The following is a 20,887-nucleotide window of genomic DNA, read 5'->3' as shown; positions in this document are numbered from 1 at the left end:
TAATTAGCCAGCTCTCCAGGATCAAGTTGTGGCTTCTTAATAAGTGGTTTGATAACTGCCATTTTAAAGTTTCTTGGGACATGAAAAGGAGGAGGCAAGAACCGGCTTGACAATATAAATAATAGTTTAAAATAAAACTGAACCAAAAAGAAAAACACACACACACACACCCTCCACCCTGCAACATTCTTCCCCCGTTTTCTCAGGCCAGGGAGCCCCCGGCATGATGTTCACCCCCTATCCCCATCATCCCCGTCTACCTGGATCAGGGGAGGGGACAAGGGGAGGGAAACAAAAAAAAAAAATGTGTGGCACCTACATGCTGTAACAGCGATCGTGCCAAATTAACAAAACATTTTTAAAAGAGAGGGAAAGGCCAACACGGAGCGGCAGTGGGAGAGAGAGAGGTGAGAGAGAAAGTAAACAAATACACTTACACGCTGGTTCTCCGATACGCCGTAGCTTGGTCCTCGGCCACTCCTCCACCCTCTAATTGATAACAGCCACTCCTCCCCGGGTGGATCGGAGGCAGTCTTCCGGCACCTGGCGGACGGAACACCCCACCACGTTCTCGGGAAACAGAAGGGGTCTCCCCCGCCCCTGGCAGCGGTTCTCCCACTCCAGGTGGTCGGCTGGGAGCCCCTCCCTGCTCGCAGTCAGCTGTAATAATGACCTTGCCGCGTTTAGTGGCTGTAGGAGTCTACCCCCACCCCTGGCAGCGGCCCTGACCGCCCCAGGCGTTCGGCTAGGAACCCCCTCTCCCCTCGTGGTTGGCGGCCGTTCGTCCACTTTCAGGCAGCCGGGCACATCTGTCCCCCTACAGATGGCCGCGGCTGCTCCTTTGGGGTGGATGGTAGTGGCAAGGACTCTACTATGGCGCATCCCTCTTCCTTCCTGGGTTTTCGGCACCAGTGTAAAAGAATTAATGGAAAGGTGGAGGCAAGAACCGGCTTGACAATATAAATAATAGTTTAAAATAAAACTGAACCAAAAAGACAAACACACACACAGGTGTTGAACAGCTGTCTGTAAATATCTCTCTCTGTCGCACTGCCGTCTTCGGTCTGTCCTTATCCCTCTCTAGGGCTAATTAGCCTGATTAGGGGCCGGGTGTGAGGAATCACTACCTGGCCCACCCTCCGCCCTGCCACATAAAGTATTGTTTATAAGCACAGGGTACAGGTGTTACCAGGGTAACAGATATATTCCTGCTGTTCTATAAGCGCCACTTACTGTCAGAGAGCGAATTTGCATTTTCGTTCAGCCCGTCTGCGGTTTTTCTTAGATCAATGTGAAAATCTGACCGCATTTTTACACAGCATACATGCAGTGTTATACATTTTAACCGGTTAATTCTAAAAATCTAAACAATTTGGATAATAAGGTATCTAAAATTATTGACAGTATTTTGAAGTGCCCACAATAAAAATACTGTGCATGTTCATTAATGCAATTTACTAATATAGGCATATATATATATATATATATATATATATATATATATATATATATATATATATATATATATATACACACATTACTGTTATACAATTCATGTAAAAAATGTATGTAAATATATCTATATAAGTTCATCTATTCAGAGCAAAATTAAATATTTATTTCAAAATGTACCTCTATTTATTTTAGTGGCTTGAATCGACTTGACTTGAAAGTCATCAGGACTTGACTTGACTTGCTTGAGGTGAGTCATTGACTTGACTTGCTTGATTTGTCTGCACTGCACTTGAGACTTGATGGTTAAGACTTGAGACTTGCTTGTGACTTGAACATGTGTGACTTGCTCCCACCTCTGTTAATTTTATCTTTGATTTAGCTGTAATTTTCAGAATGATATTCTGATTTCTACTCTCCTCTTGCAATTCACTTTTTTGAACACATAGTGGCACTATTTGATCAGGGAAAAGGATAAAAAAAAACATTAAAAAGCATCTCATAGATGTCTTGGTAAACATATGACATACAGTATATCATACATTTTTATGTTAATAAACTCAACTGACTGAACATGCTTAAAATCATCAGCTTTGTTTAAAAGTGCTGTGATCTTGAACTATATGCCTTGCTTTCTGGTCTGCACTCCTTGCTCTCCTTTTTAATTTAATTCACCACTGTTCATACCTGGGGACCTATAGGCCGCAGGTCGCCGCTTGGTCCTCGATAGTTTCACCAAGGATTTCCAAAATTTTAATAAAGCATAGAAAGCAGTGAGACTATCTAAAACTGTCATTTTTGTTTAACACTCTTATTTCCACAATATATGGAGGCAAAACCTCTTTAAATGTGTGTTTGAAGCTTCATGACATAAAAACATTTAACCTTTTTTCAGCTCAGTCATAGGTATCTTTCAGACAGGCCAGCATAGTAGGAATGTTTAGTTTTGCAACATGGTGTTTTCCTTGTTGGTTTCCTTTGTATATAAGTTCTTAGATTTAGCATGAGACCAATGTTACTTTGGCATGTTGATTGACAGGTGACCCCCCATTTTCTTCATCATAAATATTTATAAATATTTCTCAGTGGTCTTTTAGAGATCGCTGTCTGTCTCTTTCTTCTATTGGCTCCTTTTTGCTGCAAAACCTTAGGCATCATTTCCTCTGAAAAGTTACGTTTTGTTCACATTTGGATACACAGATAGGGTATATCGGTGTGATTTTGCGAGCTTTTGCTTGCAGCTTTTTTCGAGTCAGTGAGAGTGGCATACCAGATGTTTGACAGTTTACAAACAAGCACTGGAGCATGTACAACTTTCTTTTTACTTCTCTACAGTTCACAGAAGCAATCACCAGTCCAAATGTTGAACAAGGTACCAATAAATAGTGAGTTGATGTGTTTGTATATGTATAAAGTGGTCATATCTCGAGAAATAAAATGTTCTTGACATTTCAGATTAGAACTAGTAAAATACTGCCATTTATATACAGCCAGATAAATTGTAAGGATCTGAGAGAGGGCGCAAATGGGCATGAAAACTAAATTAAAATGCAAATAAACATCTCTAACATTATAAATTGACTTCTTGGAAAAACAATTATGAAAAATGCTAATTATGACCTCTTTAAAACAGGTTGGATATATTTTACAGATCAAAATGTGAAATAAAATGTTGAAGGTTTACATTTAGGGATTGATTAGTTATTTTTCATGTCTGCCTGACTGAAAGGCTACAGCCATGCCTCCTCAGTTGGCATAGATCTTTTAGAATGCCATTGTTGGGGGTTCTGGGATGCTGGGTGTTTGATTGACATTAGATCTGTTTGGGAATCAACGTTGCTGAAAGGCCATGTCGTTTAGGAATTCCAAATGTCAAGCGCCACTCTGAAGTTTGAGCAGTGGGTGGGGACCAGAGAAGCAGTTTCCCATCCACTTTTTATTTCACCATCGACATTTAGTTCAAATCTCTGAGAGATGTTATGTATTTTCTGCATAGCTGTTTGTGGTTAAACATTTTTTTTTAATAGTGGTTGTGAAGGATTTACAACATGGGTTAAATAGCTTAAATGGTGCTGTGCGAAGAATGAAAAATTCCCTCTCTTTTTTTCGCAATATAAGCATCCACAAATGGTTTTCTGATTGGTTTCAGACAAAAGTGGATGAAATAAAGCTGTTTTTCAAACCCAGGACATACTGTGATATCGCTTGCTCATGAGAGATAGTGATATTTCCCAATATGGATCAGAATGTTCCCTAATTTACATCTCAAGCTATTGCTGTATGTGCATTTATAGTTCATATTCAAACGTGTAACATTCAGTCAGACTGTATACAAGTCTGTATACAAATCTATGTAGTATTCTATTCAAATACACTGGACACTTTATTAGGAACACTATGGTCCTAATAAAGTGCCCGACGTGTTCTTCCGCTGTTGTAACCATTCGCCTCAAGGTTTGACATGTTGTGTATTCTGAGATGCTATTCTACTCACTACAATTGTACAGAGTGGTTATCTGAGTTAACGTAGCCTTTCTGTCAGCTCGAATAAGTCTGATCATTCTCCGTTGACCTGTCTCATCAACAAGGCATTTCCATCCACAGAATTGCGGCTCACTGGATGTTTTTTTGTTTTCAGAAGAATCAGAATCAGAATGAGTTTTATTGCCAAGCGTTCTCTTGTACACAAGGAATTTTGTTTTGGTGATTGGAGAAACAAGTGCACACATTACATTGAGACACAGAATATAAAACAAGGTAAGAGTATAAAAAGACATACAAATAATAGGACATATAACACAGAATGGCATATGTACATGTGCAAGTAGTAATGTATGTGCAAGGTAGATGTATGTACAGTTATTGAATTAAATCTGAGTGAATTTACATTTGTACATGAGATATTTATTTATATTATTGTAATATGGGGGAGTCCTCAGACTCAGTCTTCAGTTTAATTGTTCATGTGGAAAATGGCCTGAGGGTAGAAACTGTTCTTGTGCCTGGGTGTCCTGGCGCTTAGTGCTCTGTAGTGCCGGCCAGAGGGCAACAGTTTAAAGAGAAGTGGGCAAGGTATGTGGGGTCCAGAGTTATTCTACCAGCACGTTTCCTCGTTCTGGAGAAATACAGGTCTTGGAGGGTGGGCAGTGGGGCACCAATAATGCTCTCATCAGTCCTGACATCCATGGTAGTTTCCTTCCTCAGCTGGTGAAGGAAGTACAACCTCTGCTGAGCCTTCTTCGCAATGGAGTCTATGTGGGTGTCCCACTTCAGGTCCTGACAGATGGTAGAGGCCAGGAACCTGAATGTCCCACTTTTGCCACCATTCTGAGTAAACTCTAGAGACTGTTGTGTGTGAAAATCATACCTTGATCGATATCAATGAGATCACATTTTTTCCCATTCTGATGGTTGATGTGAAAGTTAACTGAAGCTTCTGACCCTTAACTGCTTGATTTTATGCATTGCATTGCTGCCACATTATTGACTGATTAGATAATAGCATGGACAAGTAGGTGTCCGGGTGTTCCTAATAAAGTTCTCAGTGAGTATAAATATATATGTATACAATATGTATATTCTATTTTAACCCAGTGCAGATCAGAGAAATGCCCCTAGATACACTATTTCAGGTTGTACCGTCAGTGATTTTGGACTTGATGGCATAACAAGCAATTCTGTACCTGTTTTGTTTCATGATACTTACTCTTGTCTAGTGAACTTGACATGGAAGAGGAATGCAATCAACAGGAACAACAGTTGTCATGGGAACCTCAGTCAAACTTAAGGAAGAATGGTAGTAGTCACATACTATCGTGACTGAGGTTTTATGTGTTTTGATATACAGACTATTATGTGTAGATACAAATATCCCCAAGGACTACTGAATGTTATTTAGGAAACAAAATCCAGTTTGAAATCTCACACTTTTGTAACCCTGTTAAAAAAAAGGTAAATTTAAGCTATATTATTTTGCTTTAATGTGCAGCATGATGTTTTATATTGTTTTGACACATCAAAACAAACCTCAAGACTTTAGTAAATTTGTGGGTGAAGACTATTTCGGGCCCAAAAATTCACAGACAACAAGAAAATTGGTTCAGTGGTTTCAAAAACCTCCATTAGCCTGCCTCAAATCCCATCTCCAATTCCCAAACTCAATTCCACAAACATTCCTCTTAACGTCTGCATGCATTTTCCAGAAACCTATGAACCAACACCATGTGTGCTCACTGATTTAAGATTCATGGTCTTCTCCATTTTCCCCTTCACTGAACTAAAAACCACTGCAATCTGTCCTTTTTATTTGGAAGATTTACATGAGAGTGAGTTGTGATCAATGCAGATAAGTTTTACATGATATACCCAAAAATATATAGGCTTTACTTTCATTTGTGTCAGAAATTAGATTGGAATATATCCACTATGGTGTAAAGAATTAAGATCGAATCAAATAAAACACTTCCATAACTCTATTTGGATGCTTAAATAAGCTTTGATCTAATTGGGTTAAGTTCAGGTGAAGATAAGTTAAAGTTTTGGGCTGATGTCCTTCCATTTAGGTTTATAGAAAAAAAGATTTTGTACTGTGAGGATCTATAAATGACATATTTGTCTTCTTTCCCCTATGTGTTATTGTAACCAGCCTGAAACCTGAATTAAGCCCACCTGAGAATTGCTTTATACCCAGAAAGTAATATTGTAAGTCTCTTTGTGTACAGTTGGATCATCATATTTCAAGTAAGTAGAAACCGTATCCGCTCAGCTTTAAGCTAAATTATAGCTCTTCTGTAGCACTTGTATTGTGTTTATTGCCGTGATTTCAAGATGAGGTTTGTTTCAATCCACATCAACCTGCCAATTCTCTTTGCAGACTGAGGAGACAGAACAGAGGTTAAGTATATGCCTATTTGTGGACAGATGCTTTTGGTTGATTTATGCACTCAGAAATCTCTATATATTAAGACATTTCAATTTCATATAAAAATTCCATAACATTTAATTGTGTAATTTTTAACTAAAGTTAAATGAAAAAAAAAACTGTCTTCTTTATATCTGGCCCACACCTGAAAATGCTACAACAACCATAAACATATTTGCATTAATCTGTCATGTTATTTAATAGCTAATAAAGCTTGAGTCTCCTCTTGAAATCTTGATGTGTACCAGCAACTACATGAAATGGACAGCAAAGGCATTTAAAAAATAATTTTGTGCATGCTGTTTCTTATAAATAGGAATAATGTCAGAGATAAAACTACAAATTCATCTAAATTAAAATTTGAATGCACGTTTAAGCAAAATGGAATTTATTTCAAAATATTTATCAAATGCATAGTCAGTGTAAACTCATTGTTACTGTAACTTTGCATGTATTAGATCACAACATTTTCAAAACAAATTCATTCCCACAAGAGCATATAAAACAACCCAGTCTCATGAAAATTCATACATATTTTACAAGTTGGCTATTTCGTATGATTCTGTATGAGTTCATTCGTATAAATTTGTATGATTTCATCTTGTGCAAATGCCCGGATGTCTAATGCAGAAGTAAGCGTGTGTTTCGCGCACAAGGCGTTAAGGACATTATTAATATTATGCCCTTCCCTAAACCCCTTGTCTAAATTGTGTAAAACATGCTAGGAAGCTGCTGTGTGTGGCAGGAGCAAGTAATTGTCGAGTATTAGATGGAAACGATGTCCAGCGATGTCATTGGCTTTAGTGAAAGTCATACGAATTCATATAGGTGTAGTCATATGATATAATACGAATTAGACGAATTTAGAAAAGTAATACAAATCCTTACGATTTCGCCATGAGAGTGTGTAGTATAAAAGAAACACGATAATCAACATAGAACGTTGTCATATATGAACTGTTAAGAAATGATACTAAAGTCCTAAAACAGGTACTCAGTGATTTTGATGCAGTAGGCATAAGAATTATGAAGATTTTCATTATACAGATATAAGCATAAGCAACAAATTTAATGTGTGACAACAATTTACTTTTTGGTTGATTGGTTGAATTAATTTAGGATATGGTTGTACAAATATTTGAAAAATTTAAAAAGATAACTAAAAGATACAAAAAACAGAGATGTTAATGCAAGCTGGTCGGGATTAGTAGAATGATATGTAATTTATGGCTCATTAATTAAATTGGGAGAACATCAACTGATTGTGCATAATAATACAAGAACAATTAGTTTGAGTTTAATCATAATGTCAAGGGCACAGCTGCCCAGTTGCTGTCAAAGGTTAGGATTTAAATTGTCTTTTGCCAGTTCCAAATTGTTTCCCTTCAGAACAAAATTCCAGGATATTGGTGCAATATATCGACCTCTGTCTGAACATGAATTTAATTTTAGGGCTGAACAGAACTGTAGAAGATTATTCAATTTTAGCCAAGACTTATGCTGTCTCCTTCTCAGAAATAGCAGAGAGTTTGAGTCTTTCCTTGTCTTCTCTTTCAACAGCTTCCCTTTTATCTCTCGCTTCTCCTTCCACATGATATCCCACCATCAGCTGATACACCATCACACCAATCATGGCACCAATGAATGGGGCAAAGACGGGTACAAAGGACCAGTAAGAGTTTGCTCTGTGGGGGTGAAACACACCATTGTTAATCACAAGAGAAAGAAATATTAAGATTATATCTTGACAATATCACTTGTATGAAAGCTAGAAAAATGAGTGTTCATGGAAGGTCCAACTGTGAAACGGAGGCATAAAAAACTAAATTAAACTAGATTTTCTGAAAGAAATGTGAGTGGTGCTCGCTCGAGCAAAACGTGCGCTACAATAATAGGGTGTTGTGGGTGGTTGTAAGGACATTACTTTGTGATTGCTAGGGTGTTCTAGGTGGTTGATAGGGCATTGCTAAGTGGTTGCTAGGGTGTTCTGGGTGGTGGCTTGGTGGATGCTTACTGGCCCATGTAAAGAAATCCACAACCAAGTCTCTATGATATTCTGGTCCTAAGATATATGACATTCATCATAAATCTATCTAAATGATTGGAGGCATCACTCAGGGCTGTAAAAAAAACAAAAGAAACAGTATCCTGAAATCAATACTGGTGAATTACTGAAGAGTGCCATGCCCCCATCAGACATTTTTTGCATAATTTCAAATGTGGTCACATTTCCCACTAGCGCTAAACTTGGAGGAGCCATGGGAACCAGAAAGTCATCTCATTCACATTAACAATGGTGAGCATGATTAGGAGGCTGCATTTTCACTCAAAATTTAAACTTTGACTGTTTGATTTAGGGTTGGGGTTTGTTTTAGGGGGTAGATGTAATGCACATTTTTTTATTCATGCTGACTATGTTACATTTACAACTAAGAATACAACACACTTTTGCCAAAACAAAAACAAAACACTGTTGCCAAATTTACAGAGCATTCTGTTTAAATGTCAAAGTTTACAATTTAGGGTTAGGGGTTTATGAAAATCCCTAACCCTAAGAATGAGAAATAGGCATAGTGAGGGTTGGCTTAACAAGCACCAACAATAACTTAGAACAACTGATATGGTGGGACATACTAAAGCAAATGTGAAAACAGTTTGCAGACTCACGAGAACACCTCTGAGCCCCATCCAGCAAGTGCCGTAAAGATCCGAGGTCCCAGGTCTCTGGCTGGGTTTACAGCATAACCTGAGTTAAAACCCATGGCCAGACCAATCACCAGAACCACAAACCCCACAGTGAAAGCCTCCAGTCCTCGTGGGATTGGGTTATTGTAGGGGTCGACAATGGCTAGGATACATACGATCAAAGCTGCAGTGCCAATCATCTGGACCAGAGATATTTTTCATTAGAGCAATGTTTACAGTTGATTTATATTTCAAAAAGGGAGCAACTGACTTTTGTGTTAAAGACACTTAATAAAATGTAATGCAAGCAGTCCTGGCTTTTGTGTCTTACCTGATCAAAAAAGCCATTGAGCAAATTAAGGTGCTTAGAGGGGTATGTCGCAAAAATTCCAGCTGTTGCATTGTCCCCTACAACGACGAAAGAGCCTTGTCCATATTCCCACAGTGCATCTACAAAGCATTAAGTGAACATTAGCTGGAAAGACTCTCTTAGAGATAAAGTTACCACAACCTTTATAAATAGAGCAAGGCCAGTTGCAACATTGGCTTTAATGGACTGACCCAGGATATTAAAAAAGTCCTAATATTCACAATCAAAATATACTTTCACTGATCTACTCACCAAAATACATGCCAAATATTATTCCTGAGCCAAGAAAGGCCCCCAGAGTCTGGGACAGGAAGTAGACAGGAAACTTCCTCCAGGGCTCTCTCCCCAACAAACACAGGGAAAAAGTCACAGTAGGATTTATATGACCTCCTGTGAAACACAAATGTGCATTTCAGAGTTAAGGTCACAAAAGAGGTCTCAACAAGATTTTAATCTGATATTTTTGAAATTAGTAAATATATCTGTATGATTTCAACTGGGATGGTGCATTAGATAGATGGAGAGGGAAAACGCAAAGGTTTGTGAATTGTGATGCTCTGTCATGAGACCAAAAGTTAAGAACTTTTCAACTTTTTCCGCAATGCATTCTGATATAGGCTAGGGTTGCCAACTTTTTGCCAAATGAATAAGGGACAGTTTTTGGCCAAAATACTGGACATCTTGGCTAATACGGAACAGTTGGCAACCCTAGTGTAGACATCCATTGATCAATAAGAATCTCAGAGACCAGGGACCAGCTGTGCTTTCAGAAATCAAATTTTCTGTATTACCACTTGATTTAAAACTTACACAGTTCTATCAACAACCTTGACATAATCTTATCCATCAAACGCTCCATCTGAGCTTTCCCTAGTGTATAGGTGTGCTAAGGGTCTGTTCAGACTGAACACATTCTTGTATTTAAAAAAGATAGACGCTGGAAAATGAATGAAACAGAATGCAGATATCTCGAGACATATTTTTAAAAGATGAGGTCCTTTTAAATTGATACAGCATCTTAAGAACTTGGTGCTAACCCAAAAACATTTACTTTTATATTTAACAGTAACACTTATTTTACTTACGAGTTACAGGTCTGCAGAAATATGGTCATTTAAATGGATAAAAATAGATATTTGTTAAGAATACACATGGATGTATCATATAAATTCATATATACAGTGTATATATGGAAGTAAGGCAATTTATATTACATTATATTTCACCATACACAAGATGGTGAAAAAACATAAATCATAATCTTGTGCATGTTGACATAGTAAAACAATAAAAAATAAAATAAAATAGAGCAGATGGATGCAAAAACAGATACAGCCGTTGGTGAAGTCATAATTTTTTTTTTTTTCATGGATTAGACATGGATTAGAATCTTTGAAACTGGCTCTTCAACTGTCTGCTAGTTCCTTTAATCTTGGTCAATGCTTCACTGACTTAAGTAAACACCTGTTTCTATTCAATATTCTGCTGTTTTAAATGGTTTTGTTAAAACTGCCTTTAGTTGTTGCTATCTTTGCCCCTCAGCCCTTTGTTATTAGACCAGAAATGGGGCTAAATCTTTCAGTTACATCCTAGTGTACTTTAGCTATGGGGCAACTTTATTCCAGCCAATAATATCTGTCAATAAAATGCTCTAAAACAGGAAAGGAATGCAGTGGTATTTTACTAGTTTAAATCCATCTGGTGAATGTGCAGGTGAAGGCCTTCACATTTTAATATCTTTTTATTGTTTTGTGGTTATACCTCAACTGTTACGTGACTCGCTGAAACAAAATGCCAGATCTGAAATTTGACATTTCCTGTCTTCTGCCATTAAATACACACACACACACACACACACACACACACACACACACACACACACACACACACACACACACACACACACACACACACACACACACACACACACACACACACACACACACACACACACACACACACTGCTTACTGAATAATTGCTGGATTTAGTTTGCAGCATGCATGTTCTCCTTGGCTTCATGTACCTGTTTTTGTCTTAGATCTTTCTACATTTGAAGATTGTGGAACGTTATGGGTAACATGTGGATTTGATAGATAGTATGTATGAGTGTGCATGTGTTCGTTGCCTATCCCATTGCTTGATGCCCTCTAGCCTGTCTGTGTTTACCAGCAATTACAATTATAAAATCTACAGTTCATACAGTATAAAAATCATTATGTTTATGGAGAGTCCTCATAATGATAGCTGCACCAATGTGTGTGTGTTACTTTGTATATTTATTGGCAGAAGACAGGAAAATTCAAATCTGGCATTTTGTTTCAATGAGTCACATAATTATGGGGACACTAGAAATGTCCCCATAAACCACACTTATAGCATAATAGCTTTGTAATTACCAGTTTGAAACATAAAAATGTTTCCTCGTAAACCACCCACACACACAAACACACACAACACACACACACACACACATACACACACACACACACACACACACACACACACACACACACACACACATATACACATACACACACACACACACACACACACACACACACACACACACACACACACACACACACACACACACACACACACACACACACACACACACACTGCTTATGATCAACCTTACCTGAAATTTGGCCACAAACTAGGATCCCCAAAGTAGCAGCGAATCCAAAAGCAAAATTCACTGTCAGGAACATTCCATGAGAGCCTCCACTAAGAATCAACTGGGCAACAGCACCACAACCAAACATCTAAAAAGAGAGAAATCAAAAAAGAAAGCCATGCACCACAACCACTGATTTATATTTGTGTATTTTTAACTGAAATTCAACATTGGAATAAGTGCCAAAATAAAGACAGCTTTTACAGTGACATGTCAGATTTGAGGGCTTTATATACCACTAGACAGATGTCTGATGGCATTGCTTGGTTAGATAACTAACAAAGTTAATTATGCTAAAGACGAATCACCACAGATTGTTAAACATTCAATATTGAGACATTTACTTTCCTTAAATGCTTTATTGAGTGTACACTGTTTCTAAAAGTGTTGCTAATAAACCACCTTCACAATATGCCCATACCAAAGTGCCAAAATTAGCAAAGTTTGGTGATGAACTGAAGATAAAATCAATTATTAATATAATTATGTGGCTAACTTTTTGTTGTGTTATATTCAGTCAAGCACCATCTTATTAGACATCCCAAAAAATGCCCAAACAAGTCATAAAGTATTGTATTTAACCAGTGAATAAAGTATCTTACTGAATAATTGCTGGATTTAGTTTGCAGCATGCCTGTTCTCCTTGGCTATATGTACCTGTTTTTGTCTTTCTGCATTTGAAGAATGTGGAACGTTATGGGTAACATGTGGATTTGATAGATAGTGTGTATGAATGTGCACATGTGTGTGCTTGTTCCCTATCCCATTGCTTGATGCCCTCTAGCCTGTCTGTGTTTGCCAGCCATTATTAAGCCACATAATCAATGTCTGGATGGGGGGTTCAAAGACCGCACAGCACCATCAGAAAACAACAGATGACATGGAGGAGTTTTATTTTTCTACAGATATTGCTAATTTTGAGTCCTAGTTTACATTGAAAACAGACATTGAGGTATGGTTTAACCTGGGATCCCCTTGCTGTGTGACAAATTCAGTCCAGATGTGGGCTGCCTTTAATTCCGGACCTTGTTGTGCCCAGTTCTTGTTGGTTATGGTTTTATGTTTACCTGCTATTTGCATTTTACTAACTACTGTAGACATTACAGGGCAAAAAAAGTACACAAATATTAAATGTTTTGAGCATGATGCCATGAACATTACATGATTGTGGTGACATTTTTGCAAAATGAAATTATGTGACTCCAAAAGCAAGTAAGATTTTCTTCAAAACAGTTGAGGTTTTAAAGGTTAATGCTTTTTCGAGTTTTAAATCAACAAAAACGATCTCCCTACTCTGACTTATTGTGTCATCAAAAGCAAATGTAACATGATGAAGCAACCACATCATTGTGCTTCTGAGACACTTCCGACTCATGTGTGGAGTTGGAATGTACATTGCATTGCAAGCAAAACACTCTTCAAAATGAAGCTGGTTATGTAAATCTTCTAAATGTAGTTAGTTATGTAAAGGAAACATTAAAATGTATGACCTTACAAGTAATGCATAAGGGTGATTTGCTGTCATAAAATAGCATTGTGTGAGGAACATAGTGAAAAGTAAGTGTTTATGGGCTGATAATTTGCCCTCTTACTCGTGAAAGTCATTGTTCTCTTACAAGAGGTTCTCTCGTATTGCGTAAGCTAGCTTACGCTACGGGAAAGATTAATCTTTTCTGAGATATTGAAGCCAAAAAATTATCCTTAATTTTGTATCCATTGTCAACGCAGTGCGGCAGCTGCAGACCTTGAGCGGGCTAGCTAGCGAGCTCATTGGTTGCTCTGCGGCAACTGCTGCAGCCTATAGACGAGCTTGGGCGAACTCGCATCCAATGAGAGGCGTCCGCGCGCTCACTCGAGTGTTAGAGTCAATAAATGCGCTCACGAATACGTGCGCCCGCCCATTCTCTGCCCGCTCTGTCACACGGCCAGCAAACACTTCTCTGTATGTAAGTCCCGTGCCCTTGACTAAGCTTGCGTATCACTTAACAGACGTGACTCTTTCCCCATTCACCTCAATCGGGAAGTCACTCACAGAACAGCCTGTCCATGCTGTCTGCGAGCAGTCCAGCATAAGCACAGTAAGCGCGCTCACACATTCTGTTCAGCGCGCTGTGTGTGGCAATCAGAGCGATTTGGCCACTCACCCTCTAACATTATGCTTCAAAGCGTGGGAAGATATTCCAGGGATATCCGAATGGGTGTTAAGCACAATAAAACAGGGCTATTTGCTACAGTTCGATCGCCGTCCTCCTCGCTTCAGAGCGCGGCTCGAAACTACTGTGAACACGGAAGCAGCGTGCAGACTGGTTTATTTCTCTCGATCTGAAAGATGCATACTTTCAGATTCAGATAAATCCCCGTCACAGGCCATTCTTGAGATTCGCCTTCGACGGCCAGGTTTATCAATACACCGTCCTTCCGTTCGGCCTGTCCTTAGCACCCCGTACTTTCACGAAGTGCATGGACGCGGCGCTCGCACCCCTGCGGAGTCAGGGTTTGCGAATTCTGAACTATTTGGACGATTGGCTGATTTTGGCACAATCACATACGGAGCTTCTGTCTCACAGGACAGTTCTCCTCAGTCGTCTGAACAGTTTGGGCCTTGCAGTCAATTGGACCAAGAGCTCACTACAGCCCAGTCAGACAATTTCCTTCCTTGGAATAGAACTAGACTCAGTGGCAATGACGGCTCGCTTATCTACACAGCTGCGCGCCGTGTGCAGCGACTAGCCGCGTCATTTCAGATGAACAGCCTCACACCTCTGAAGAAGTTTCAGAGAGTGCTAGGCTACATGGCCTCAGCCGCAGCAGTACTTCAACTGGGTTTACTGCGCATGCGCCCGCTTCAGCATTGGCTAAACACCCGAGCGTCTCGCCGGGCTTGGGCCACAGGCCGCCAGCCAATCAGAGTGACTCAGACCTGTATTTCAGCCCTGCAGCCCTGGACAGTGGCCGAGTGGTATCAGCGGGGAGTGATGATGGGAGCTGTATCTCGCCGAAAAGTCATCTCGACAGACGCGTCCAACACGGGTTGGGGCAGCGGTCTGCGAGGGCTCTCCGGTTTTTGGCCTATGGTCAGTTCAGGAAAAGCTCCTTCACACTATGTAACACTCCCCAAAATCTTTAAGTGGAGTTTACACTAATTATGGGATCTTCCGTACCATTTCTAATGATAGGTTGTGGAGTAGAGAAAATAAATACCAACACTGATGAAAAATCAATAAACCCAAGTGTATTAACAAAACCAATAATATTTACAACAATAACAAACAAAGTGTATGTACATGTAAAAGTGAAGTCCAGAGTGCACAGAGTTATATACAGTGTTCAGATCAGCCTCACCGGGTGTTTGTATAGTCCGTGAGCACGATCAAGTGATGGAGTGATGAATTGATGAATGACCAATGTCCTCTGATAAAAGGTAATCCTGGCTGCGAGCGAAACGAATAAAATCCAGGAGGAACGGCGTCTCAGCGCTCCCAGGTCAGTCACCAGCGTAATCCAATTTAATGAAAGAACGGGTTTGTAGTGAGCGTACTCGCAAATGAGTCAGGGTCACCACGTCCTGGTCCGCTCGGACAACAGGTCTGTGGTATCCTATCTAAACCGTCAGGGCGGTGTCAGATCCAGGAACCTCTTCCATCTGACGAAACGCATACTGAGTTGGTCCCAGCGCCACCTGCGCTCGCTGAGGGCGACGCACGTGCCAGGCCACCTGAACGACGGCCCAGACAGACTGTCCAGAGACAATATTCCCCCAGGGGAATGGTCCCTGCACGCTCAAACAGTCCAGACGTTATGGCGCATATTCGGCAGAGCAGAGATAGACCTCTTTGCGTCAGAAGAGAACTCTCACTGCCCAATATTTTTCTCGAGCGAGGACACGCTGGCCCAGGACTGGCCCAACCGCCCGCTTACGCCTTCCCTCCCGTCTCGCTATTGCCACAGGTAATGCAGAGGATCAGGGAAACGCGCCACTCGGTGCTCCTCATAGCCCCGCGCTGGGAGAATCAAACATGGTTCCCGGAGCTTACGCAGCTGTCACTGACAGCGCCGTGGCCCATCCCAGTGAGATCAGATCTCCTCTCGCAAGCTCGCGGAACGATCTGGCATCCCCACCCAGAGCGCTGGGCGCTACACGCGTGGGTGATCAACGAGGAGTAATAAACACCATCATACACGCTAGAGCCCCCTCCACGAGAAGACTCTATGCGTCAAAATGGTCTGTGTTTTCAAAATGGTGCACCGACAGAGACCTGGACCCACGGACATGTGGGATGTCGCCGCTGCTCGTGTTTTTACAAGAGCTGCTGGATAAGGGCAGATCCCCATCCACGCTCAAAGTGTACGTGGCGGCCGTCGCGGCGTTCGCTGAACCCCTGCACGGCCAGTCACAGGGTAAAACGAGCTGGTCATCCGCTTCCTCAGGGGAGCTAGAAGGATGAACCCTCCGCGCCCCCATCGGTTCCTATCTGGGACCTTTCTATAGTTCTCGAAGCTATGAAAGCCCCCTTTTGAACCGCTTCAATCCGTGGATGTGAAACACCTCTCACTTAAAACCGTTTTCTAACTGCCCTATCATCAGTTAAACGGGTGGGAGACCTTCACGCGCTATCTGTCAGCGCTGCGTGTCTTGAGTTTGGACCAAGTGACTCCAAGGTCATTTTAAAGCCTAGACACGGCTACGTCCCCAAGGTGGTCGGTACTCCTTTCAGAGCACAGATCATTTCCTTGTCGGTGCTACCAGCATCTGATAGCGAATGCGACGCCAATCTCCTTTGCCCAGTCAGAGCACTGAGATTGTATACTGCGCGCTCCGCATCTTTCAGAAGCTCCGAGCAGCTTTTCGTTTCGTTCGAGGGCGCACCAAAGGTCTCGCCGCTCGAAACAGACACTGTCCAGATGGATAGTGGACGCTATTGCTGCCGCGTACGCGTCAAAAGACCTACCATGCCCGCTAGGCATTAAGGCTCACTCCACTAGAGGCATGGCCTCCTCGTGGGCATGGTCCAGCGGGATTACCATTCACGACATATGTGTGGCAGCGGGCTGGGCTTCCCCCTCCACCTTTGTCAGATTATACAATCTGGAAGTACCCGCTCTGCAGGCTAAACTGCTAGCGGTTTAATACGCTACAGCTCCCCTGGTGAGCTGCATTAATGGGACACAGTCCACACAGACCGGCACCGCCGCTCTGTCTATGTGCTTATGTACTACACACACACTGGCCCGCACTCTTGCCGGCCAAATATTAATTCCCCACTCACAAGGGCTCCCCCGGGTCCCCCTTAATTCCTTGGGGCTCATGCAGTGGATGCTTAGCGCGCATGGCGTTGACAAAGGGTTCCCGTAGCGTAAGCTAGCTTACGCAATACGAGAGAACCTCTCGTAAGAGAACGAATCGGTTACTAACGTAACCTTGGTTCTCTCTAGATGAGGGAACGAGTATTGCGTAACCGGCCGTGCTCGCGCCACGAGCGATTTTTCGCTTCATTCAATGAAAACCAGGGTTCCAGCCTACGAAATACGCTTATATGCACTCTAGTCACGCCCTTTTTGGCCGGCTTTGATGCAGTGAGCGCGCGGACGCCTCTCATTGGATGCGAGTTTGCCCAAGCTCGTCTATAGGCTGCAGCAGTTGCCGCAGAGCAACCAATGAGCTCGCTAGCTAGCCCGCTCAAGGTCTGCAGCTGCCGCACTGCGTTGACAATGGATACAAAATTAAGGATAATTTTTTGGCTTCAATATCTCAGAAAAGATTAATCTTTCCCGTAGCGTAAGCTAGCTTACGCAATACTCGTTCCCTCATCTAGAGAGAACCGAGGTTACGTTAGTAACCGATTCGTTTTATCGCATCTAATTTTCATTTCACAAGAACATCGAGAGACACGTTCATTTGGCAAAAAAACAGGTGTAGTAATGTGTTTCTATGAGACCAGGTTGAATGTTTTACCAATAGATGATGGGTAATGTTTCATTTATTCCAAGTCGACTTCTGATGTTTGGATCTTTCTGTTGATGTGAAAATTAATCTCAGATGCAACAACTTTCCTCAGCAAATGAACAGCTACAAACTGAGGTGTCTGACATGAACACAATCAATAATTATATTCTTTATTCTTTCTTTGTGTTCAGTGGTTTATTTATACAAGGATTTTAAGACAGACTATTATTTTTTAACCACATGACCCGGAGAATTAGTTGTGACTGACCTCACTGGCCCAGAATATTTCCGCATAATTATATCATATTTTTGGGAGCTTGTTTGGTTTTATACAATTTAACTTATACAGTATTTCGGTTACATTAACTCAGTTGCCTTTACTTCAGGGCAGTCAATAAGCAGCACAAGAGATTGCCATTATTTCTTTTCACAATCTGCTCTACACATTTGGTTTTGATTCGTGAAAAACACAACACAAGTCTGTATTCTATTTTAAAGGTGCTGTAAGCAATTTTAGCTGTTCTAGAATTTCCACAAGATGAAGCATTGGATTAGCCACTCCCCCTCTTTCCAAATCCCCACACTCCAAAGATACCAAATTAGATTTATTAAAACTGACACTGAGCAGAAACAGTTGACAAAAATAGCGGCCTCAACTGACAACTGTTATGAACAACATGGCATAACAATGGCATTAAGCCTCAATAATTCACTGCAAATTCAATACTATGAGAACACACAAAATGATTGGCAGGCAGAAAGCATCAGACCTCAGTAAGAGACTGTGGCACTCGGACACATTTTTGTTTGCTGTTTATACAGTCTAGTGCTGTCACAGAGACCAGTGAGATATTTCACAAGACTCATTTCATTAATATCTTTCATGGAGTATGAATTTTTAAAAATACTTTCCATGAATAGAATCGCTTACAGCAACTTTAACAACAATTCATCATGGCTTTATTGGCCAAAGCTGAGAGGAACTAGAAACATATATCCTTATTTACATGCAAGCTGAGCGAAAAATGACATTAAACCCTTCTAAACAAGAGAACCAGCAATAGATTGTAAAGCATCAGAAGCTATGTAGCATTGTAATTTCATCATAACTTAAACCAATGTTCTCATCACTAACTCATCAATGACAAAAACAACAGAAGTGTCTCACCACTAGAACGAGGGTGCCCAGGCATTCTGCCAGTGCCTGTCGCATCAGCATATTCCGAACCTGAAAGATCCGAGCTATCTTTTCCAGGAGCACTTTCTGTCTTCCCATTATGCCTCAGGATAGTTTAATGTTGTTGATTACTGGATGTTTTAGTGATTATGATAATGAAGGTTTCACTGCTGCCACTCAGTAAGTGTGTCTGTACAACTTTTCCTACTGAGTTCAGGCCCTATATGTACTTCAAAAGATCCCTCCCTCCAGTCAAAAAAGAACAAAAATGAAATCCATAAACAGCATCCCCCCCCCATCTCACACGCACTTCGTCCTGTTCTCTTTTCTTCATTTCAAACTCTCATTTCTCCACCAGCTTTTTCTTAGTTATGAATGTGTGTGCGAGGACTGTGATGGTGGGGTTATTCCACTTCAAATAGATAAGTGTTTCTTAAATCCAGTTCTGAATAGCCCTCTAGGGTTTGTTAAACAAAAATGTTGTTTCTGCTAGTACTGTTTTTGCTGACTGTGCGGATTGTAACCCCATAAGGAATTCCTGGAATTGAATCTGTGAGGACAGTGGTTATGGTTAACTTACATTTCCAAGTGAATTTTTTAGGTTGGAGAGAATTTAAGGGTATTTAACCAGTGGTAAAATTTGGCAAGTGTTTGAACGCGCTGCATATTTTGTAACTTTAATTACTTCTCTAAAATTACAAATGACTAATTACTTAGCTAAAATTGTAATCAGATTACTTTAACAATTACTTAAAGCTAGACTGCAACTGTCAAGATTGTGTATAGTAGAGATTATGCGAGAGATCAGTTTGCTGGCTTTTTAATGAAGAAGACATAAAACAACATGGAGTGCCATAAACCAAATCAACAAACTAATACAAGTGTTACATAGATGAGGACTGACAATGAATGAACAAAACTGGAGGGTATTTCTACGCAAAAGGAACTAATGAGGGAATGGAAGGCAGGTGAGGATGATGAGGAAATGATGGAAGTGATGAGGGCTATGAATTCTGGGAAATGTAGTCCAGGGGAAAACTTCAATATAAGAGTCCTTGGGAAACATGAGGGAGACATGTTATATATAGTATATATTTAATGTGTATTTACTAATGTTAGTCAATAAATAACACATCATAAGATCATGAAGCACAGACTTTATTCACACCACTGGACTACAATGTAAACATTTGTCTTATTGACTAATATGCTTCGGTTGCTTTCTTTGTATTCTTTATGAGTTAAAGCAGCTCTTACATTCATACAGATGGGATCTTCAAAGACGTTTTGTAATATTTTGACCAAATCAGAGTAGAAAACAACACAAACATTTATTACTTCTGATTGAGAGAAGTTCACAGTGATTATTATTTCTTTATTGTTATATTGATTACTATAGTGTTATTGTTTATGTCTTGTGGCTTAACGTTTGAAACAGTGAGTATTTTATCCTTCAAAGATTGATCCCAATTCACTTCCATTGTATGTGCCTCACTGTCACCTCGGGGTTTGCTTTTTTTAAAGAAAAGTTTTTAAGGAAAATGTTTGTGGTAATCAACATTATGGCACAAATGCCATTGAGCTTAACTTGTATTGAGCTTAACTTGTATTGAACCTGGAATATTCCTTTAAACATCTGCTAAAAGGACAAAAGGTCAAG

At 40.4% G+C, this 20,887-nt stretch overlaps 1 protein-coding gene across 1 annotated transcript; it reads right to left on the bottom strand.

Moving 5' to 3' along the window:
• Window positions 1-6,745: 6,745 nt before the first annotated feature.
• LOC127627986 (aquaporin-3-like) lies at window positions 6,746-19,487 on the bottom strand. The gene is made up of 6 exons (XM_052104621.1): window positions 19,219-19,487; window positions 12,068-12,194; window positions 9,681-9,818; window positions 9,390-9,508; window positions 9,041-9,258; window positions 6,746-8,058 (listed from the first exon to the last, which is right to left on the bottom strand). The coding sequence occupies exons 1-6, from the start codon at window positions 19,324-19,326 to the stop codon at window positions 7,869-7,871; spliced, it is 900 nt and encodes a 299-aa protein (XP_051960581.1). The 5' UTR covers window positions 19,327-19,487; the 3' UTR covers window positions 6,746-7,868.
• Between the last annotated feature and the right edge of the window lie 1,400 nt (window positions 19,488-20,887).

Source organism: Xyrauchen texanus, chromosome 34 (assembly GCF_025860055.1).
Source record: "Xyrauchen texanus isolate HMW12.3.18 chromosome 34, RBS_HiC_50CHRs, whole genome shotgun sequence".
NCBI classification, from domain to species: domain Eukaryota; kingdom Metazoa; phylum Chordata; class Actinopteri; order Cypriniformes; family Catostomidae; genus Xyrauchen; species Xyrauchen texanus.
Note: the sequence above shows the minus strand (reverse complement) of the source record. Positions and strands in the feature narration are given on the sequence as shown.